The following is a 24,689-nucleotide window of genomic DNA, read 5'->3' as shown; positions in this document are numbered from 1 at the left end:
GCCTGAATTTCTCATGTTATTAAAGTATCGTGTCGAAGACCTGCCAAGTCTGTGGGATTGGTCGGAAGTTTACGTTGTTTTAACGTAAATACGAAATCCCATTTTATAATAATTAACTAGGATCATTGGCGTACGTAAAGGGGGGTTTTGGGGTTCTAACCCCCCCCCCTCAAGCCAAGATTATAGTGTTATTTTGCAGGAAAAAACGTAACCCCCCCCCCAGAAGAAAAAAAAACAGATACCCCCTCCCCTTGAGAAAATTCTGCGTACGTACGCATATGACTAGGATATTTATTTTTCGTCACTTTCGGATGATACTAAAGGGTCTATAAATCTGTTGGGAATGCCCTGAGATACTGTTTATCTTATTCATGTGCCGCGACACCGGAGGATGCCACTCTATAGGCCTCAAAACAGGTACGTACCACGGAATATTAAAAAAAAAATTAATTGGAAGTACCTCAAAATTGGGACAGTGATTACTAGATGTTGGACGGCAGCACTTTAGGAGGCCACCAAAGGGCCTCGAGATTGATCGAGAATTCTGTAAGACACCTGAAAAGGTCTAATCTTATTCCCAAAATTCATCCAAACATGAAAAAATTATCATACGAGAGCACATCATTATAATTTCATGAGATTTGTGAAAAAAAAAGAAAGAAACTTTCTTACCTGTACTCTAGCTTCTGTGAGGTCAACTCTCATGGCTAGTTCTTCCCTAGAACACAGAAGGGAAAAAAAATCAATCAGTCGTATAAAGAGATATATAAATATCTCATTACCATATTTATGTCGTTTCGAAATGCTATTATTTATGTTAATGATTAAGAAAGAATTCCGCGTTTAATTACAATGATAATTTTCCTATCATTTAGGTAAATATAATCGACTGTAATTTATATAAATGAATAGCACAAGAATCTGTTTGTCGCGATAAGTGATCAATTCACTCACATGATACCGCAAGAAGCTGATTACCGGGGATATTTTCAGAGCCTGCTAAGGATTTGGAACTGAAAACTGATTGGAATCGGTCACAGCTTGAACTAGATCAAGTAACTAAGACGCCAACGACTTTGTTTGATAACGTAATATCTACGTGAATTCGACTTTTTTTTTTGTTTCAGAGTCGCGAGCACTGTTTATACGCGGCATCAGAAGAAGAGCACCCATACTGCAACTCCGCCTATAAATGAAGTGCAGCATAATCTAATTTCTCTAATCCGACGTGATGGGATGGTTTGGTGTCGATCAAGATCTCGAGAGTAAAATTCAACAAAAGCACCGAGCACTCTTCAGTATCGCCACCACAAGGGTGGGGCTGACAAGACTAAAAGTCGGGATATTCTATTGATTGGATAAAGAGGGGGGGGGGGGTGTCAAATCTGGCCTGGGTGAGGGGGGGGGTTCTGAAAATCCCAACTGAGTATCCATACTGCAGGATGCGGGGTCATGCTCTTTGGAACTTCAGTGAGAAGCACGAGAACAAACAGTTTGAGATGCCTGTTTATAATATTATTGTCACTCGGGGTTATTTTACGTACATCAGGGTGCATTAGACTGGGGCCTGCAGTTCATAGACCATTAAAAAAGGCTTTTCTTACATTTCTCACACAGAAGGTTTGTGCAGGACGGTAATTATAGTTTCTTATACCCGTGTGCATGAAAAAAGCCCCGTCCATCATACAGTTAGCAAGAAGCACAGAATAGTGATCCACCTTGAATAAACATGGGAAAATAAGCATGATATCCTCTTTATCAATTTTGCCATTTAGGGCCGGAATTGAGTAAGCGCAAAGGGTGCAGCCGCGTCAATCCATGAAACATCAGGGGCCATGAAACAGAATTGAAATAATCAGAAATAGAAACATAATAGATGTTTCATTCTTTTACTAGAGGTCTACAAAATTGTTTTCACCCCGGACCACAAATGGCTAGACCCAAGTTTGTTCCGAATACTCCTGACTGACTAATGGCAGGCTTTACCTTTCTCATGACAAAAATTTGGAGCAACACATGTTGCACATTCCTACCTACGAACAGCTACAAGTACAGCGGTAGATTTACGGTTTTTCCGCCTGTGGGGCTACATGAATTTTGTCGCCCTTCTCCCATTCTAGTCAAATTTTTTTGACCAGTCATTCCTCTAATTCACCTCCCTGTGCTATAACCTGCTTGCCCCCCCCCCCTGTAACTAAGCGTGCGCCTGCAAGACACTCTTTCGGTCACTATCATGCTCACACACTCAAGGAGGTCACTCTTTTGGTTCTTCACACGCTTGCTAACATTTTTTAGGCACCGCATGCTTGCACACACACTCCAAGTCACACTTTTAGCCGCTCACAGACTTTTTTGTGCGCTATAATTATATTTAGAAATCCATTTAATTGAATGTAAAGAGTCGACGTGGAGGAACTCAGTTGAGACGGGAGGTGCATAAAAAACATATGGTTCAAAAGAGATCATGGATGGGAAACATGAGTCAAAAAGGGGTAAACATGGGTTGAAAAACAGGTTATGAAACACAGCTTTAAATAATGAAACACTGACATATGAACAATGAATAACTTGAGGCTTGTAACGGACGCCCTTGGGACGGAAGATTTTGTCCTCTAATGAGGAGTGTCCGTTAATGGGCAGTAAAATACCTTAAAGCCCGTCGACGTAATTCAAAAATTGTCCATTAACGTGAGGTGTCCACTAAAGAAGGAAGTGTCCGTCATAGGAGGTATAATTATCATTCGGAAGTTGTGGAAAAATCATAATTCATAGGACGTAAGATTTTGAAGAAAACAGGTTTTCTTTGTTTTTTTTCAATCTGAAAATAATAATTATTCACAATTTTCACGATTGTTTGATTTTTTGACAATTTCAAATGTGAAAATAAAAAAAAACTCAGATTACAAATCTCCGCATAATTCAAATCAGTAACTCCAATCAAAGCACGGTCAACAGCAATCATTATCCACTCTACTCTTTAAAAACGAAAACAATGTAGCAATCATTTCTGAAAATTATTATTGTATTTACTTCTTTTCTGGAAACAGTTTTAAATACAAAGAGCTGGGTCGCATTTATGCGTCTTTACATTGATTTAATCAATTCAAACTTTTCTAATCAACTTCTCTGATCGAATCCCAGCACACATCGGTAACAAGAACTTAAATGGGGCCATTGGAAACACAAAAGAAGAAACAGATTGGAAGTTTCTCGAAATACCGGAACGCGGTGTAAGAACAAGTTCAAAATTATTTAATATTTTATTATTATTTTTATTTATTCTTTCACGATTTCCGAACTTGAAAAGAAAAAGAAGAAATTCGATCAATAAATTGCATTCAAATAAATTCAACAAAGGATTTCGATATCTCGGAGTTTGAATGCTGGGGGGAAATAGATGGCGTGTATAGATAAGAGGCAATCGTTTTCCTTTTATACTTAAAATCTAATATCCAGCTCCTATTCATTATCACTATTATTGATGCAGGTTACTGACCGAATTGCTTCAAATCAGTTTCATGATACGGTTCAAAAATACAACAAAAATATCTAATCATGATTTCCTAGATCCGTGTAAATTACAATTATAATGTCAAAAAAAAAATAAATTCGGTCATAGATATTTCTCTACGCGGATATGTACGAATAAATTGCCTTTCTACAATTTTCGGAGCACCTTATTTTCAATTCAGCAGATCATTTTTATTTATTTATTTATTTTTACAGGTACCCCACCCCGCCTAGGATATCTAAAGATCGGGGTATATCATGACGATGTCCGAAGTTTGTATAGTTTAGGAAAAGCCGACTCCTACCCCTCCGCTGAATGCTCAGATATCGGTCGTAATATCAATTTACGCAAAAAACCTCAGTGTAATTGAAAAAAATTGCTAGAATTCCGAATTCCCTAGCGTATGGTTAACTTCAGCCTTGTAAAGCCTACTTTCTTGTCTTTATACAACGCTTTTCAGAAATGACTCCCTCGCTTTTTTAAATGCGATATCTTCCCGTTATAAACGAATTTCTAATTTCCGCACTATCAGGTTATAAAAATTGCAGAAAATCACTGCTTTTTTTTCTGTAGCAATGTATTTTAGATCGTTTCGTTCTTATATTAATGAGTGATCAGAACTGAAGTCACGGAATTGATTTTTCGTCTCACAGCTGTTGATTCTCTAAGGCAATTTCGCCTAGAGTTTCGTATTATCAAAGCGATTTAGTTGACTAACTGAGCAATTAAAATTCTTAATTATTGTGTCACTATTCGTGGCTTCATGGAATCATCAACATTTTTCCATTAATTGTAAAAAACAATTTTACGATTAGAAGGAAAATGTTTTGGAAAAATGCGGAGCACGATTTTTTGTCATTAAAAAACGACTTTAAACTTCTGTTCTTGTGATGTGATCTCTCAGTCACTTGGAGAGACATAAGTCAAATAAAATCATCACGCATCCAATGTGTATAGTGGAGAAGCCCAGAACTGGGAAGAGAAAATTTGACTTTCTCTGTGTGCATTCTTTGTTGCAAGTACCTCTGAGTAATTGTTACGAGGAGCATGTGTCGTGATAAAAGTCATGCTGTTTAGTTCTTAAGAGAGAGAAAAGGCAAACCGGTATTTTTTTTTACGAATTTTTTTGATGTTACAGCGAATGATTCCAAATTTTTCGTGTCTTTAATATTAGCTATTGACAATCGCTTGTTCGTTATAGAGGGATTTTCGTTATAAGCCGTACTCGTTATAGCGGGATTTTCGTTATAAGCCGTACTCGTTATAGCGGGATTTTCGTTATAAGCCGTACTCGTCAGTTCCATTGCGAGGGGGGTGAAGTCAGCTTCTGTTCCAAGTTCGATAGCAAAAATATAGAGAGACGGTGTTTTCTTTCACTTCGGAATAGTATGGGAATATGCTAACAGTATAAATTACAAAAAAAATGTAGAGTATTTCTCCTCCTCGTCTTCTGTTTATTATTATTTTCAAAGTTGGAGGACGAAGCACATATAAGCTGCACAAAATCTGAAAAAAGTTTTTTTCAAACAAAAAAAGAGGCATTTCACAGAGTTTAGTGATTTCCACTGTGGCAGTTGTAAAGCGAATCAGGAAAATTTGAAAAACCCCTAAAAAGGGTTTAAAAAACTTGTCAAAAACAAAACCATGTCAAAAACGGTGTCTGATTTTTTTCATTCACACACATCTTCAATATTCAATATAATAGACTTTTTACTGAAACATCATGCAACGATTGCTATATCCGCGAGTTTTTGCTGCAGTTAACTCAGAAAAGCGTGAATCGCTCCTAAAAAATATTACCTATAAAAATTATTACTATTACTTAACCTGTACGTAAGCGGAACATAGAGAAGATGTATGTATATTCCCAGCAATCTCGAGCGAATATTTTTGGATCGTTTTTTTTTTTAACCCCCGAAAACATAGAAGATAAAAAAACCAATTAGAGATAATTCCGAGAGATTCCTCTCACGTTTTCCATGATGCTAATGAATATTGCATAAGTATCGATGTTGCAATACATTGTCCATGTACTAACCAGAGGAGAACAGAAATAAAAGAAGAAAAAAAGTCGAATGCACGCATCGAGATGATTGCCAAACGAAACAGAGACATCAGATTCGAAAATTACTGGCGGAAAGCTAAAATTGAGCTCATCATCATCGTGTGGTAATATTTTAAAACGAAAAATATCTTCTGTCTTGGTACAGTCACGGTTCATGAAGAAAGAGAAGAAATTAGTTTCAGATGTTAATATATCTAGGAAAAACAAAAGGCCGAACTAAAGAGAAAAATTACAAACGTAATAATCCTATTGTTCTTGATTCGGATGATCACGCACTCATAGGTGCTAATGATCCCCGAGTCCGAGATTATTCATTGATTCCCATCGTAATAATATTCACTTGAACGGATGAAGAGAAGAAACATATTCCATACGCAGGAATACTATGGGAAACTTTATGTTAAGTTAACATGGAAACTAATTCATTTTTGTAGTGTTCTCAAGGTTTATATAATGTGCTAATTGTCACACCGTCACATACACACAAAATGCTAATTAAAACATTACTAAAATTTTCAATTTATTTTCTCCATTGCTGTTTAGGGTCCCTGGCACTAACTGTACGGTCGTGTCGACTTGATATCCTTTTAACTGTTCAAGGTGGTCTGAAAAATTTTTTAGCGTACGGATGTGTGCGAAACTAGAGCATTTTCAAAATACTGATCAGAAAGATTGCTGTAGATTGCAAGAGACCTCACACTTTTAATTACGTTCGTCAGTCCGTAGTCTTGCATTGCTGCGCTAATGTTTTTAACTTTTAACAACTTCTTTGGTATAGTTAAATTCTGTAATTGACGCCTATATGAGTGTGATGTTTTCAATGTATCTGTATTACTTCATTGTCGTCACAATGGGTAGGCTGACAGAAGTCTAGTTCGGGAGTTCTAGGACAAATCCTATATATTTTTCAAGTTTTGACACTCTTTGACACAACAAAGAAGTTACAAAAGATATTCAAATGATATGAGGTTTCATAAAATGTCGTCATTTATTTGAGGGTTCGTACACATAAAACAACAAATAAATAAACTAACTTTTTATACGGTCCCCATGTGCTAAAAAAACCAAATTAGAAAGATGTTGTTGTTGTCTCTCCTGTGACGCCAGCTAAAAACATTGCACTTGTCTAAGTGCAACATTCGTTGCGATATTTGAATTATTTTATGAAACCACTTGGTTTTTTTGCAACTGAAGTTAACTGTTGCAAAAATAGTCCCATGGACAAACGTTTTGAATCACTCTGTATGCCTGAAACCCCTGTCCAAGAGCCAAGCTCAAACACGAGGGGGCCATGGTTACATTTTATCCGTGTCATGTAATCCATACATGCTCAACCAATGGCCTGTGGCCCTCTGACTCATTTGATGTGGCCCGAAACTTCAAACCAAAAAGTGGGAAATTTACATGTCGCTTAAGTAACCCGCCGCACAGTTCAAGAATACTTAAGCGGGCCACTAATTTTCCAGATCACTTCTGTGATCCGCAGCACATCTTACAGATCAGTTAAACGGGCCGTGGCACATTGAGAGATCACTGAAGTTACCCGCGGAACATTTACAAATCACTCAAGTGACCCGCGACATATTTACATATGATTTAAGTAACCCGCGGCACAGTTCCAGAGCACTTAAGCTGCTCGTGACACATTTCTAGATCACGTCTTAAGCTTAAGTGATCCCTTGCACATTTATAGATCACTCAAGTGGCCCGCGAAGGGTTTTCAAACTTTTTATGAAGTGGTCCGCACTCTCTTAAAGGTTAAGCACCATTGATGTAAACCATAGTTTCCCAATCTTTTTTGTCCCATCGCCCCTTTCTTCAGAAATTTTTTCTCCCATCGCCCTCCAACGCCATCTAACCCATAGGATCCTATGTTATACCCGTAGCTTCTACCGCCCCCTCCCTGGAACTTTCCATTTAACGCCGTTTGCATCGGTGCATCATCCGCACCGAAAATTTGGTTCGATTCCCGGCGGAGACCAGATAACTTTTCTTCCCGATTTTTCACCACCGTATAATATCCAGAGGTATATTTCCTTGATACATTGGGCTGAGGAAAAAGCCATCTCAATCTCTCTACCATCCCACCTTAAGGCCATTTGCAGAAGTTAAGAGGCTAATAACTAATAAAAAAAAATAACTCTATTAGTGTCTCATTCTTCAGTGCGTGAAGTAAAGAAGACAAGGTCATTTCCCCAGTGTTGTACATGGTAGCACATTTGCCCGATTTGGAAAAGCACCTGGATTCGATTCCCGGCATAAAACTACTGAAATTTTCTAGCGCCTTATAGCTTATTTTGTTACTTCAGTCTCATCACGCACTCGATGGCTAATTGAACCGGAACCTGCAGTTCAGAGCCGTTTCTGAATGGCTGTCAGATTATTCCAGTGTTATCATAATAATAACAGGTTGAAAAAGAGGGAATAATTCTGTTTTTAATCCATGTCTATAAATCTCAATGAATCTGATTGGTAATAGTTCTGACGTATTCAAAAACTAAATTAAAGTATGATCCCCCCTATTTGTCGTGCTGAACGTTGGGGCGTGTACGTAGTAAGTGCTTTTTTCTTTACCTCTCGTATATAGATCTCCTTCTGAGGACAGGAGAAGTGAAAGAAATTAATCAGTAGGTCAGAAAATAACAGGTCATAACCTTCGCTTGTCAATGGCTTTCGCGCTGGATTTAATAACAGTTTGTCTCCTCGAAAAAAAAGCCTTCCATTTTGTTTTCCTCTCGCGAAATTTCTCTATCTCCTCTGTATAATCAGTGGAGAAGTTTTAAAGGTGACGACGAAATATTCTCTCCCAAGTGGATAAGAAAACTTATTAACGGTGCAATTTCTATTTTCAGGGTATAACTTAAATCTCATAAAAAAGCGCTTTTACAGTATTTTTCTACAGGGGGGGGGGGGGGGGGGTGTGGCTTTAATAGATTTATCTTTTAAGAGCTGTTATTAACATGATTCGTTCTCTTTTAAGAGGTCTTATACGGTTATTACGACTCATTTCGAACAAAAAAGCATTTTATGCTTCTTTTTTTTTTATTCTTTAAAATAATTATCAAAAAATTGGGAGAAAGGACTCTCGAAATCTGAATTAGTGAATATTATAAAATTTTGTGAGAGTTTTTAAATGCATTTTGTAATCTGTTGAGTTGGGGATTTGAATACAGGAGATGACAAAATACATATCACGGAGAAAAAAAATTTACCATATAGTCTCATCCCACTTACAGTAGCAAAATGACTAAAACAATTTATGTTCATGTTAATTCTTCATCAATGAAAAAAAAGGAGTCTGATTAAATCGGATTTTGTGAAATTACATTCGCATCAAAAATTTAAAGATGTTCAAATTACGTCCGAGATGTTGTTGCACAGTTTCCATTGGTAAATAAAGAACTATTTCACCCTGTGTTAGATTCATGATAATTGGTCAGTCTTTGAGAATCTAGACTTCAAGCTTTTTTTTTAATACTATTTTACTCGCGAAAGTTTAATTGCGTTACGAACCGGTCCTAACTTCGGAAAAAGCTCTCTCGGAGAATGAGGGAGTGTTAATTTCATCCTATGCTGACGGTGTTCGCAGTAACAATAGTTTTCGGGACAAAAATAGTCCAGAAATATTCCTTGCAGTCCACAGACGTGAATGTTTCCAGGTACCATTAGAACAAGAAACAATTAACATATTCTCTTGAGCACCGGGGTGTCAACAGTAGTCCTCCAGAGCAGTGTTTCTCAACCGCCGGGCCGCGGCCCAGTACCGGGCCCTAACACTAGTCACACCGGGCCGTGAGTGATCGCAGTTGCATTTTTCTCCCAGTAATTTCTCGTTAGTTGTGTGTATGACCGGGCCTTTCACTTACGCAAAAGACATTTACCGAGCCGTGGGCTTCCAAAGGTTGAGAACCACTGCGCTAGAGTCTAGAGCAGTGATTCGCAACGTGGGCGTTATCGTCCCCTGGGGGGCGGTAGCAGCTACGGGTATAGCATAGGATTCTATGGGTTAGATTTCGTTGGGGGGTGGGGCGGCGCTGGGAGAAAGAAAATTCTGAAGAAGGGGACGATGTGGGACAAAAAAGGTTGGGAAACTATGGTCTAGACCAGTGTTTCCCAAAGGGGGCGATGGAATGGTCCAGGGGGGCGATAGACGCTATGGACTTAACATAGGATCCTATGGGTTCACTTGAGTTGGGGGGCGATGAGAGGAAAGAAATTGCTGATGAAGGAAGAGCGATGGAACAAAAAGTTTGGGGAACTATATTCTAGAGTCTAGAACATAGTTTCCCAGCCTTTTTTCTCCCATCGCCCCCAACACAATCTAACCCATAAAATCCTATGTTATACTCTTAGCTTCTACCACCCCACTGGAACATTCCATCACCCCCGGGGCCTTAACGTCCAAGTTGGGAATCACTGGTCCACAGCAATGTTTTTCACCTTTTTAAAATCCGAAACATTTTAGCATCCGAAAATTTCTTTTTCGAATATCATGAATTGCCGCTTCAACGAAAGGTTCCTCCCGAGGGCACCTAGTACACAAGGGGAACTCGTGTCAATCAGACAAATATGAAAAAAAAATGCAATAAAGAAGATTCCAATCGGGGATTGGCTGATAATTCCAGGGCTGTAATATGACCTCTGAGCATCTCTTCATCCGAAATACCAAGCTGCTGTTAAGACGGCGCTGCTCGCGATTCGAATAGGGGTGAAGGCCCTTGCTGAATAAGAATGTCAGTAGATTTAAGTTAATCGTAATGTACTTGTACATGCTAGAGTTTTAATGATTTATCAAGCTAGAATTCGAACTCTTATTTTTTCCATTGAACGTGGAATGTAACCATTGCAAATATTGTTGATCATGACACATTGTGCCTATACCGAATTTTAAGGAAAGGCTCACTTATATCACACCGGCTACGTACGAGTATAAGAACACGAGTCAACTCGTGACCGATGAATAATGTGTCAATGTGAATTTTCGTATTTTATTTTGTTGAAAGACCTTACGATTGCCCTGTCCGAGGCCTCAGCATAGTGCTCTCTGCATCTTCTTCTCGTACACTCTTACAATAAAGTGATAATCAGCCAGTTTTACGGGTATCGAATGAAAGCTCACTGAGTAAAAACAAATGACATAAAAAAAAATTATTCGTGGAGAACTGAGACAGAGGAATAAAAAAAATTTGGTCTGTTTTGTGTTAGCTATTTTGGCACGTCGTTGTGTGAGTATAATATAGCAAAATAATGATAATAAAAAATCCGTAAGTTGATCCTCGAGGTTTCGGGTAAAACAAAAAGAGACACACATATGGGCGATAGGAAAGAAGATGAGAATATCGCGTGCGATGCCCGAGCCCAGGAGGCAGACCATGATCTTCGATCTTTCTAAAAAGAAAAAAGCTCCACTCCCTCTCTTATATCTATACTTTCAACGAAACTGCTGTTTTTTTGAGTAAAAGAAAGAAGAGAAACAGCATGATCATGCTCGGATTCACTCCTGCCGAGTGCGGATACCAATTAGCGCTAACGAACCACGAGGGACCGCGCTAATATTTCGACGTCTTAAAATTTCGTATATCGTTGCGATTTTATTTTCCAGTTGCGAAATCTTTATCGACATGATAACAAACATTTTTCTCCGTTGACATGATAATGAAAATTTCCATCATTGTTTAAAAAAATCTGATGGTGGTACGTTTTTTTTTTCTTTTTCAATGGTTACATGTCTGTAAACCGGTCATTTCGCAGCATGACTAAACAATTTTGGTTTAAACGCGAAACTTTTTACGCAACTTTCCCTTAATTTTCATTTGAGAAAGCCAACCGTCTTTCAGTTATGTCATTGGCATTGCAAAAAGTGGTGGTTATCGGTATGTTCACTGACAGAGACCATTTTCAGCTATTCATAGTTTATTGCTGATTAAATGTACTTGTATTCTAGTTAATTACTATAATCTCCGACTCATCAAATCTCATGGCATTATTCACTGTCATCAATTTTCATGTCAGATCCTCTTCATCTATTCATTGTTGTCATTTTTCTTGAAATATCATTTCAGCTATTCGTTGTTATCAATTTTTATGACAAACCATTCTCTGCAATTCATTGCTATCATTTTTTCATTTTCGTGGTGGACCATTTTCGTTTATTTATTGTTATCAATTTTCATATCACACCAATTTCGCCTGTTCATTGCCATAAATTTTCATGGCACTCACTGTTTCCAATTTTCATGTTTGACCATTTGCATCTATTCATTGTTATAATTTTTCATGACAGAGAGATCATTTTCACCTATGCATTATTGTCATTTTTCATGACATACCGTTTTCATCTATTCGTTGTTATCATTTTCCGCGGTAGGCCGTTTTCAGTTATTCATTGTTAAAGATTTCCATTTGACCATTTTTTTCAGCTGCTTATTGATATAAATTTCCACATGGCAAACCTTTTTCAAATATTGCTATCAATTTTCATGGTAGACCATTTGCATTTATTCATTTCTGGCATATATATATTTTTTTTTAAGACCATTTTCAGCTACTCTCCGCTTTTCATTTTCATCAATATTTAGCGCAGACCAGTTTCAGCTTCTAATTGCTATCAATTTTTATGGCTGCCAATTTCCACCTAAGCACAGATATCAATTTCCATGAATTACCGTTTTCAGCTACTCTCATCATGTATCGCTCATTTCCTTTTACAGAATTTCAATTACCAATTATTTAAGACAACGTATTTCAGCCATTGAGTGCTATTCGGACAAAGCTCAATGGTTAATTATTTTAGGGTAGCTTATTGTTCAACCACCAATCATTACCTTACATGCATTTAGCTATCAATTACTGTCTATTCATTAAAAACATATATATATTTAAATTTATAGGTGAACTGAAATGAACTGAATTTCACAGTCAGATAAATTTCTTCATCTAAAGTTAAAATTCAATTGATTACACTTATAATTTCTTTTAGTTCCTTTACTTCAGTCTTCTATCGTTTTTTCCGTATTTCTGAGTCACAGTTGAATTGCTTACAATATCAAAGAGACACTAGACGTCCAATGAATATTTTGATAAAGACAAGAACAATGAATTTTTTTTTATGGCCGTGAAGAACCTCAATATAAAATAGATATAAAAATGTTGTGGTGAGAACGGTTTGATTTTATTTCCCATTCATGTACGCGAGTCATTTGTGAGTCACACGCAATTAATTAAATGAAATCTACCGGATAAACCGTTTTTATTGTTGTTATTATTATTCAATTAAATGTGACCGTTCTTTTTTTATTATATATGTCATGTCCCATGCCGCTGAAACAACAAGAGATGTTTATCGTCCATTACGGCTGAATTTCGCAATCAAGCCCCTCACCGATGACAATTAACGGACGGCGTTTCACTGATTATCTCTCGCGTGAGATGTCAAGAAGATGATTGCGTGACTTTTCCAGTCGATGTGCTGTCTGAATGTATTTCTGACTTAAAGTCTGCCTGACTTTGCTTTTTTCGTATATTTTCATACAGCAGCACGTGACCGTATAAAGGGAGTGATCTTCGACGAACGAACAGCAGCTGTCCCACCGAACTTTCATAGGTTGTAAGTGAAAAATTTCAGCTTATTTCATTTAAGATTTGACTTTGATAATCAACACCAGGGTCTTAACCAGGAGTGTATGGACCCTTTGAAGGGGAAAAGGTTAACTCCTGAATCTTTATCCACTGACCTCTAGGGTAACCAAATTCCAACCAAACTGTAGAGATCTAGTGAAGTCTCGTCAAATACCGGTAATCCTTGAGAAATGCAGTCAGACCTCGATATAATGTCAATCTGTGTATAGAATAAAATGACCTTACAAGTGGAGTGACTTAATAACTAGTAATCCAAATTCACTAATTATTTGGCAGGAACCTATAAAATTCACGTTATAGACCTTACGACGTTGAAAGTAATAACGTTAGAACAGGTCTTACCGTATCGCTAATTTTCGTAAATGATTTTTACGACCAAAATACAATATATGATATATTTTTCACCCGGACAACTTTAAAATCGGCAGAGACACCAGGACGTCTCTGAAGCATAGGCTGTGTCCCGGTCTAACTTGGATGCTCGATCACTTTTCGCAAGCTGCGGTTCTGGACAATACATCGTAAACAACGAAGCTCTGTACTTCAGTTGTGCTCAAATCGTTGAAAACTCTTGAAATTTTGGAAAAACACCCAAAAATATTTAGTTCTTGCTGTCATATCACAGAATTTCTTTAGTTTGCAAAATCAGTAGTGCGATTGACCTATAGATTAATAAGTAGCTGAGGAAGGTTTATTCTTCCTTTGAAATATATGAGCAGACAAGCTTGTATGAACTCAAAGAAGACCAAGCGGCCCAAAGCCTGTTCACATGCGTATTTTGGATTTCTGAACCGGTCCCTTCGAATTTCCGATCACTTAATAGAGAATCTCCACGTCACAGATGATTAGATGTTAGCACGGCGGTAGCTCATGTCACGAGATTTTTCTTTGCCCCCCCCCCCCCTCCATCACTTCGAGTCTTCAAAGATTTTTACCACGAGCAAGAAGATTGACAACGTTTTCTTCCCAAAGTTTACGGGAAGGGAGGATATTGCGGAGAGTGAGAGAGAGTGAGTTTTGAAACTCCTCTCCTATCTATAACATGGGTGTGCTGTGAGAAAGAAAGAAGTATCATCATTTAATGAAGGACTCTTGGCTGCAGGGTGGTCGCTAAATCTACCTGTCAGAATTCTCTGTGGTCGCTGCCTTCAAAAATCACATGCTGTACGTCGTCGCGTGTTTTTTTTATTTCTTCAGTCTACGCATGGAGTGGTGATGACAAGATGATAATCGAATATTACTGGGGATGATCGTGAAGATGAAATTTATTGCAGGAAGCGCGTCCATAACAAACAGCGTGTTGTGTATGTATCCAAGACTCACGTGAATGTGGACCTTAACGGCTTTGTGCTGTGAACAAGTTATATATTTTTAGTTTCCTATATTTTTCCATCGCTTCCATTCGGTATAGTCCTAGGGTCCCCAACATTTTTTGTGTTTCAAAGATCCTTTGTGCCAGCAAAATAAGATCCACGAACCCCTTCAGAATTATTTTCAGTATATAGCGACGTATAAACTGCGAAATATTCTTTTCTTACTCAAGCTCAAGAGCCACCTCCCTTATCTCTAACATTTATTGTGACTCTCCCCCCCCCCCCCCAGAAGAGTCGAACGTCCAAAGAACGAACAGGCGCACATCAATATCGCCAGTTCACCGTGACAAAGGTTTGTGACGCTTCTAAGAGCCACGACGCATACTTTGAGATCCACCGACTACTGCCGCTTCTCTGGTCAGCTCCAGCATTCGCAGATCCAGGTGATGTGTTGGGAAGGATGACTTATTCAGGTCAACTAGATACTTTGTCAGCTTAGGCAAGCAAGCATTTCAGCAACCCGTGCAATGTAGAAGGAGAAGTTGAAGGGTGAATTCGGTGTCCCCCCCCCCCCCTCCCCATTGGTCCAGAGGCACCAGATCGACTTGCTTCTCTCTAGTTGCGGCCCTAAACTTATTGCATACGATAGTTGTATATCGTCCTATATTTTACGTGCACAAACCAAATTTTCCTATATCATTCTGCTCTTTGGAAGGACGATCGCCTCCATTGCGCCCCTCTCTGAATCCACGACTACGTTCCAGCAATTCCGTACCCAAAGAATAATACTACCTACTTGGAAAGCACTGATGTAAGGATATGAGGGTTGTTTTTTTTTCAATGTTGATTCGAAAATTGGTGTGATTAATAATTAATAATTAAATGAGGAGGGGGGGGCGGCTGTTTGACCCTATGCTCGTTTCGGACCCAGTTATTCCACTCGTTAAGACGCCACAGCCCGTAATAAAGACTGAAGCTCGCTGATTAGTTACCTTAGGTTTGCTCTACCGACTGGAATCCACATCTAGCTGGTAGTTCCTCTTTTCTCGTAAGTTAAGGCTGGCCTTCTAAGGACTAAGCGTCAGGCCTTTATAAGCAATCACAATTAGCAAAAGTACACACCTGGATGGTGCGTGAAGAATATTGCATCAATGGATATGATATTGAATGATTTATTACTCACCGAGTGAACACGTCAGGATAATGGGTTCTCGCAAAGGCTTTCTCGAGTTCCTCCAGCTGGAAGCTCGTGAAAGTCGTTCTGTAACGTCTCTGCTTCCTCTTCGGGAAATCCTCACCTTCAAGTAAGTTGTCGTTGGACGGAACTTCGTTGCCGTTTCCAGGAATTTTACCGTCGGTTTCGTCCTCGTCTTCCGTCACCGCGTGGTCACTGTCCGCGACGACGTCCACCACAGAAGTCATGGTCAAGTCCTCGGGAGGTGACGAAGGATTATCCTTCGTTCCGTATGCCGATGACGGATTGCCCTTCACTTCCTGCGATATGGACTTTGGACTCGGGGTGTTGGCCAACGGCGGAGATTTGTCACCGATCAGTCGCATAACCGTGAGCTGTCCCTTGTTTTGGTGATTGACTGATTCGTGTTTGGTGGTCATGTTCAGTGTTCGGGCGGATTCGCTTAAGCAGTGGTGGGTCTCGACTTTGTCCAATATTCCCATATTACAGCTGTTGAAGTAATGATGGAACTGGTGGTAACCGTGATATTGTGGAGGAAGCAAGGAGAAGTTTACGGCGTTCAGTCCGGCAGATGATGGTGGGGGCGACGGTGAGGACTCTGCTTCTCCTTCTCTTCCTTTGTCCTGTCCTCCTCGAATTGGTGGCAGCAGATGGACGTTGTTGAACGACAAGGCACTCGAAAGATGAGCTGGTCTTGGAACTGTGAAATAATCAAACATACACAATTAATAAGTATTTTCCAAAAGGGGGGGGGGGGGAGTCTCACAAACTAATCCAAATAATACTTACCTTACTTCCCAACGATAACTCAAAACTCGTGCAATCTAGCTCAGGGGGGTATTCAACCTAGCAGGGATCCACGTACCAAATGTGACAGCGGCAGAATCCTTATTTTGTTCCAAGAGTAAATTAAAAGAGACGTAGGCTTTTTAATCAAGATCTTTTTGTGTCTATTTTTCTATAACTATTTCTTTACTATTCCCAGTTCTATTCATTCTTCGACATTAAAGTTTTTTTTGTTTTTTTTTTTGAAATCGCAGATGAAATAGAAATTTTTTCCTCCTCTACTTCGTACAAATTATGAGTATTGCTTTACGTAAGCCAGAGGTCTTCATCCTATGCCCGCGGACCAAATGTTGCCCTTCCTCTTTTTACTGTGGCCCGCCGACAATTTTCAGAAAATAGCTACTTTGCAGAGGAAAAGGTTTAAATCCCAAAATAAATTCATAAAGGAGCTCTGGCCACTAAAATCTGTGCTGGTGTATTTCGGGAGGCCAAATTCGGCATCGTCGAAAAGGTATATTTAATTATCAAATTTACAGAAATGCTATAAAACACCTTAATGAAAGAAATAATTTTATAATTATTGAGAAAAAAATTATTTCATAATTGACGAAAATTTATAATAAACGGAAAAATAGTTACAGAATTAGGAAAGAAAGCACCTATTGAAAGAAATAATTGCAAAACTATTGATAAGAACGATTTCCGAATTGTTAAAACTAAAAAGTCATGAAAAAATTAATAATTTTTAGAGAAAAGAAGAAATACGACAGTTACGGAAAACTCCCTATCTGAGTTTGGAGATATCGATTTTTCAGGAAAGGAAAATGCATCTCTACCCTCACGAGGACTCGAACCCCGATCTCTCGTTTGTCGGACGAGTGCTCTAAATGTCATTAAATGTCACTAAAAAAAATGTCATTAATTATGAAAGAATTTCTTCTTTTGACGAAAGACGTCACCCTCCCTTGTTAATACGACAGATACAGAAAACTTGCTGAATGAGGAGATATGGATGTCGCAGGAAAGAGGAGAATTCATGTCTGCCCTGACGGGGACTCAAGCCCCGGTTTCTTGATTGCCGGACGAGTGCTCTACCAACTAAGCTACGAAGACAGACAGAGTTCCCCTCCTTGGAGAGCATGTATATGCTGATTGGCTCCGTGCAATAGACGATAGCAACATTCTGCTAATAGCTCGCAGATGACATCAGGCCATCAGATGGCGGTATATGACGAAAGACGTCACTCTCCCTTAATACGACAGATGCGGAAAACTGGCTGAGTGAGGATATTTCGATGTTTCCACGGAGCCATTCAGCATATACATATGCTCCAAGGAGGGGCAATTCTTTCTGTTTTCGTAGCTTAGTTGGTAGAGCACTCGTCCGGCAATCAAGAAACCGGGGCTTGAGTCCCCGTCAGGGCAGACATGAATTCTCCTCTTTCCTGCGACATCCATATCTCCTCATTCAGCAAGTTTTCTGTATCTGTCGTATTAACAAGGGAGGGTGACGTCTTTCGTCAAAAGAAGAAATTCTTTCATAATTAATGACATTTTTTTTCTTCAGAATTATCGAGATAAATTTGAATTTAGACAATGAAAAAAAATTAATTGATGAAGAAGAATTAATTATTTAATCAAAGGAAGTTGTTTGAAAATAAATAAAAAATTCGAATTTATATATAATGAAAGAAATAAATTTGGAGGAAAGTGTTCATTCAATTATTTGGAGAACCCCGTGCAATAACCGAGAATGCCACGGTATCACTTGGTGGCCCGCGGGCTTCATGGAAAGAATAATTTGGCCCGCAATGTCTGGGTGTGAAAGGTTGAAGACCCCTCTGATCTGAGGTTGTTTAGAATTTTGATCGTCTGCCACAAACATGGGTGAAAGATTTGTTATCATTATTTATTCTTAATTTTCCTTTCACTCAAAAAATGTGTGAATCTCAGACAACGTGGTCTTTTTGAAGAGACTTAATAATTTATGCATATATATATTATTAAATATATTTACTTTCTGATCAAGTCTTGGATACATTTTAAATATTAATGAAAACTCAACCAATTGACATAAAAAAACAGTGCGTTTTATTCAAAAATACTTATCATGGTCTAGAGTGTTTTTTAGATAAGTTAAAAAAATTGAAATTTCCCTCAGAGGTGGCGCTATGAAACGAAATACTCGACATAACACAAAATGCAACACAAACAGTGCGTAATTAATGTTCATGGCAATTTGCGTCACATGAAAACTATCACATTTCAGTTAACCATCTTTTTTAGTCCGGGCTAGACCCAAACAGATGAAATATGGTGCTCATGTTGAAATGTGGTAGTTTTATGCAACGCAAATTTTCATTAAACATTAATTACGCATTGTTTGTAATGCATTTTGTGTTATGTGAATTCTCTTTCGTTAACAGCGTCACCTCTGAGTGAAATTCGAACTCGTTTTTTTTTTTGGTTATCACGAAACAAAAACAAAAAAACTTAGGCCATGACGAGTATTTCAGTGCAAACCGCACCTTTTTATGTCAATTGGTTGGTTTGTTATTAATTTTTTTTAATGTGACCAGGATGTTTCATACATCCTGCAAGCCTGTAGCCACAAATTTCGTTCGGAGGGGGACCAAAGTGATAGAACAATAGATTTGGCCATCTTTTCCCATTTTTCTACATTTCGAGGAGGGGGGCAGACACCTAATTTCCCAACCCCCCGGTACGACCTTGTCACCATGTATGTAGTTTGGGTAGCTGATATAGATTTACCAAGCTAAACCTATTGGCCTGTTCCTAAATATTAAGGAAGCCAATCTATTGAATCAATGGTTTCCAACGTTGGTGTTAACGCCCCATGGAAGGCGATATAATATTCCAGGGGGCGGTAGAAGCTACGGGTATAACATAGAATCCTATGAGTTAAATTGCGTTGGGGGCTGGGGCGATGGAAGAAAAAAATTCTGAAAAGGGGGCAGAGATGGGACAAAAAAAATTGGGAAACTATTAAATAATCCAATCAAATAAATATTGTTGGAATGATTGTTAGAAATAAATATTGTTGGAATGATTGTTAGAAATAAATATTGTTGGAATGATTGTTAGAAATAAATATTGTTGGAATGATTGTTAGAAATAAATATTGTTGGAATGATTGTTGGCAATAAGTGAGGGAACCTTCAGTCAAAATTTGATTTTTCCCATCAACATAGTTTCAAACAATCATGTAGCAAAAAATTTATTTTTTTACAAAAATAATTTCCTAGCTAGCAGTGATTTTAAATAATCCTTGAGCCAACAATAGATGATTCCTCAGACAACAATCAATGATCATTAGAGATCAATACTCGACATCTTCTGATCAAATATTTATATTTCGAATTATCTCTCACCAACACAGTTTTCGAGCAGTTTCTCATCAAACAAAAAAAAAGCATTTCCCAGTCAACAAAAAAAAAAATCTCTTCAGCCAACAATAGGTTTACAATGATTTTAAGCAATTTTTTCAGCCAACAATCGATGATTCCTCAGTAAACAATGATTTTTAAACAATTCTTTCAGCCAAAAATCGATGATTCCTCAATAAACAAGCGATGATTTCTTGTGGCCAAGATTAATTTTTTGAAGTACAGTTTCGAAAACTTCTGGAGACAAAAAGAAAATCGCATTTCTCCAGCTAACAATTAATTTTCAATTATTTCCCCAACCCAACGATTGGTTTTTGTACAACAAGAACGGTTTTCTATTAAACATTTCACAAAAATTTTGATAATAAATAATCATTTCAACATCACAGTCAACACGCATTTTATCTTATATTTCTTATTTCAGATTTTTTCAAAATAAAAAATCGATTAATTCAAAACCTAATTAGATAGGGATTTTTACGAAATACTATATCATGTTTTTCCCTTCTCACACACGTTTCATGTAACCTTGAGGCACAAAAAAAAGGTTAAAGAAAGAAAAAAAAAGCATATATATAAATTGGAAAAGCAAATAAATTAAATATGTAGAACGCTGAATTGATTAGCGACCCGCTTAAATATACGCTTTTTACCTTGTATATTACTTGTTTTTTAGATTATTTAGGCCATTTGCTAATTGCGTGCAATTTAGTCTAATTAGCTGAACATTTGTCAAAATTCGTTCATCAGAATGTTAAAATGTCACTGGGATCAGTTGCGAAGGCTTCTCACCGTATGCTAATGCGCAGGGAAAAGTAACTTGAGAGAGATGTCTTTTTTCCATTCCGCTGTATATCAACCCTTCATTCATTAATGAAGGTCGTCACTTCGGTCATTTGCGCGAGTACTCACAATAATTGAGCTCATTTGAATGTTTCGAGAGATATTTCTCCGTTTTTTGCTTAATTAATTAATTTTTTCCCCCAGAGTAAAATCCACGCACAGCACGTGTCGTATAATATCTTTCAAATTTTTGAATGCAGGTGAACAGCATTTTCGAATCCAATGTCCACCAACAGACATCAATTAAGAAGTTACGGTAATCATTTAAGAAATAAACTGATTAATTACTATCGTAATTATACTATGGGATTTTCCACTATCGATTTTTAAGATTCCAATTATTAGGAACAATACCATGGGTATTAAAATACTAGCTATTGTGTGATTAGCCTGTTGTTAATTATGCTAATCATCGTAGGAAGGTTTTTCCCAGGTGACTTGAGGCTGTTTATTTTCTCGTTTCTATGAAGAATTGATCAACTTGTGGCTGATGTGAGTGAAGGAATTATTAATATCTCCCACATTCCACCGGAAATGCTCGGTATGGACACTAAACAAGTTTTGCAAATAGTCGACTCCCCACCCACTCTTTCAGAGTATTTGTTGTCTTCAGAAAGTTGTTTTTCCACTTGGAGATAAAAATTCAAACAAATTCTATGCTAAGTGAAACTTTTGTGAAGATCATTAGGCCTACTCTTAAAGTCTAGAGTCTAGACTCTAGATCAATGAGTACTCAACCTTTAGAAGAGTGCAGGCAATTTCACTGGCTTGAAAACGTGTCGCGGGCCACTTAAATGATCTGTAAATGTGCCGCGGTTCTTAAAGTGAGCTGGAACTTTGTCTCGCGGGTTGATAAATTGATCTGTAAATATATGCCATGTATCACTCAAGTGATCTGTGAATGTGCTGCGGGAACCTCAAGCGATCTGGAAATGTTCCGCTTAGTCCATTTTTACAAAATTTGGTTTGAGGTCGTGGATCACATCAGATGGCTTCGATTTAGCCCACGGACCATGGGTTCAGCGTGTATCGTTTATATGGTTAACCGTGGTAAAAAAGCATGGATTCAAGTTCACTCCCTCTCCCTTCCCACCGATTTGAACAAGCCTTGAAAGGAAAGAGGAAAAAACAGCCCCCGCCTCCCCCTTTTTTTTCACCACCCCAGCCCCGAACTTTCGAATGGTTTCATTTACTAAATGTTTCGTCTGTGATTTGCATAGGCCGGACGCAGGGTGCTATCAGGAGGCGGGAAGGTTCAGGGGTTGTCCATTTTTCACTGCGAAAAAAAACATTAAAATCTCGTCTGAATGTCTCCCCCCCCCCCCCCTGCGTATTTTTTTTCCTGTGATTCCAAAATACTCACAGGTACTTAAAGACAATTTACCTACAACAAAACTTTCAATGGTACCTAACGTTTATAAAAGATAAAAGTTTATAAAATATTTTTATTAAGGGTGTCCCAAAGGCACCCTCAGGCAACGCGTAAAAACAGTGCAATATACAAATTCGTTTCTTTCCAAAAGCTCAAAATTTTCTTCTTTTTCCATTACAATTACATATGTACTGCCCCGTTAATATAATCGAATAAACTTGATAAAATCCTCCTTCACCAAAATTTCTCCTATAGAGATAATGCGAAATTTCCTGTCTTAATACAGTCGAATTCCGTTTTAATGAATGCCGATATAGCGAAAATCTCGTTTTAACGAACACGTTTCTAATACCCCAGATAAGTTTACATAGGAAAAATGTAAAAAAACTGTAATTCATTTATAACGAAGCGATTTATCCGGTCTCTTGGAGTTCGTTATAACGGGATTCGACTGTATGATGATTTCAACGACTTTAGCTTCCGCTTAATCGAAAATTACACTTCACATGTCAACTGTTAATACACATCAACCACTATACACATTTGAATTGATGTAAAATATGTTACTAAGTTAAGATAAATACATTTACAGCCAAATACCACCCATTACAGCCACCCATACATACCACCCAATACAGCCATTACAGATAAATACATTACATACAGCCGCTGTGGTGGTCGAGTGGTTATAGTGCCGGACTCGTGATGCGAGGATCCGGGTTCGAACCCCACAGTGGTGGTCGGCTGAAGTTGGTTTTCTGTGGTTCCCAACTTCAAGGCGCAAATGCGAGCCGATCTCCCCGTTAAAAAGTCTCGCCACAGAGAGCACCAGTCCTACAACGGTAAACCATTCAACCATAACACTTCACTCATAGTTAGTAAAACTGGGGGCAGATGACAGCACTACACATAACAAGCATTACACAGAAACAAACTATACGTCAGGTTGCACTACACGTACACGCACATTCCCGCATTTACCGATTCGTTGGGGGGTTCCGCGGGGGGGGGGTCGCATGGGGGGTGCATGTGTGGTGTGGCAGTGGTGGGTGGGGGCTCGGGGATCCATGATGTTCTTAAGTCAGCCACCTCGTTGGGCAATTTGCCTGTTGTGGCGTTGTATTTGTATTTGTATTTGACAGTAGGTGCTTGACCTTCAAGTTGTCTTCAATAAGTACATTTGATTACTTTATTTTTGTTCTTTGTTGAGCCAATAGATGGCGCTAACTTTAATAATGAAAAGTAAACATTTCAGGTGGTGTGTGATTATTTTACTTGCGAATATAATTTTTTCATCTAATTTTTGATGTCTGATTTATTGGAGAAGCTTTATTAATATTGATCCTTCATCAGTTTTCAATATGCAAACTATACTAACGTTGTAAAATGGCAATTATATTGTTCCCCCCCTGCTTAATCGGATATTGTGTGCTGGAATCGTTGATATTTGATTAAGCGGGGAAGATTGTTGCCTACACTATGCATATAATCTGAAATATCATCAATACGAGCTGTGATGAATTGGTACAGAGTATAGTCGTCAAGAGATATCAATGGACAGATGGACACACACACACGCCATACTTCTTGTTGTTGATCTTCCATCGGACGGATGCTATCTATACCTTTTACGGCTTCCGGCTGTCGACCTAATCGACAGGGAGTTTTTCTGGTGCGTCTCGAATGACGTATGGATCATTTGGTCGAACATGACAACCGGTAATTTTTGCTGCATTAATATGTCCGTAAATAGCCCCTCAGAACGAATAATTAGCAGCAGCAGCAACAACAACGGCACACGTTTCTTTACCGACGGGGCTTCTCTCTCTTTCCATTCTTCTCTTCTCTCTCTCGTCACCGACCCATCATTTTTAATTGTGAGGTGTATGTGTATGTGTGTATATATATATATATATATGTATAGGTACATAATTGGGGCCCCCAAGCTTACTGAAAGTGAGGATGCCGTGACAGACAGAAATTCGCCAGATACGGTAATGTAACTACCGAGAAGAAACCTCTTAAATCACTTTTTTATGGCTCAGGTGAAAATCGCCAGTGAACTACCGGACGTCGTAAAACGTCATATTTCGGCTAATTTGCTTCGGAATACAGAGTTGTTTTAGTGTCGAAAAGGTTGGGAGTTACCCAAAAGTAAAAAAGAAAAAGAGAGAGAAAAGGTGGTAAATGTATATTACATTAAGACAGGGCATGGAAATCACGAGGAAATGAATGTGTTTTTCTCATGACGGATATCGTTGCAATAATGAACGCCAATGATATTCTGACCCATAATAATACTTTTTTCCCACTCCCACAAATTTACATTACCCATATATCCATCCGTCTCATTCGTATTCATTGTACTTGCTGGATACGGAGACATTTTTTAGGCTGTCGTCGAAAAGTAATTATCAAGTTCCACCAACAAATTGTAACAAATTAAACCACCAATAAAAACGTGATTAATGCAAACCGTGTCAGATACCGTTCTTGCATGATAATGATAATTACATGTGAATGAGTAAGGGCTGTTGGTTTTGAGTTTCTTATATTTGT

General features: G+C 38.3%; 1 protein-coding gene across 2 annotated transcripts in view; it reads right to left on the bottom strand.

Moving 5' to 3' along the window:
• The window catches only part of LOC149069503 (uncharacterized), a 148,373-nt gene that overhangs the window by 39,622 nt on the left and 84,062 nt on the right, over positions 1-24,689 (bottom strand). For both annotated transcript variants that reach the window (XM_089249695.1, XM_089249696.1), the window contains exons 2-3: positions 15,711-16,422; positions 673-718 (exon numbers count right to left, since the gene is read on the bottom strand). In XM_089249695.1, coding sequence (XP_089105821.1) covers positions 673-718; positions 15,711-16,422 — 758 coding nt within the window. The remainder of the gene's footprint in view (positions 1-672; positions 719-15,710; positions 16,423-24,689) is intronic.

Source organism: Pholcus phalangioides, unplaced genomic scaffold (assembly GCF_987345545.1).
Source record: "Pholcus phalangioides strain wild (caught in Gottingen) unplaced genomic scaffold, Ppha-v1.0 ptg000022l_1, whole genome shotgun sequence".
Taxonomy (NCBI): domain Eukaryota; kingdom Metazoa; phylum Arthropoda; class Arachnida; order Araneae; family Pholcidae; genus Pholcus; species Pholcus phalangioides.
The sequence above is the reverse complement of the archived record's forward strand: the minus strand, read 5'-3'. Positions and strand labels throughout refer to the sequence as shown.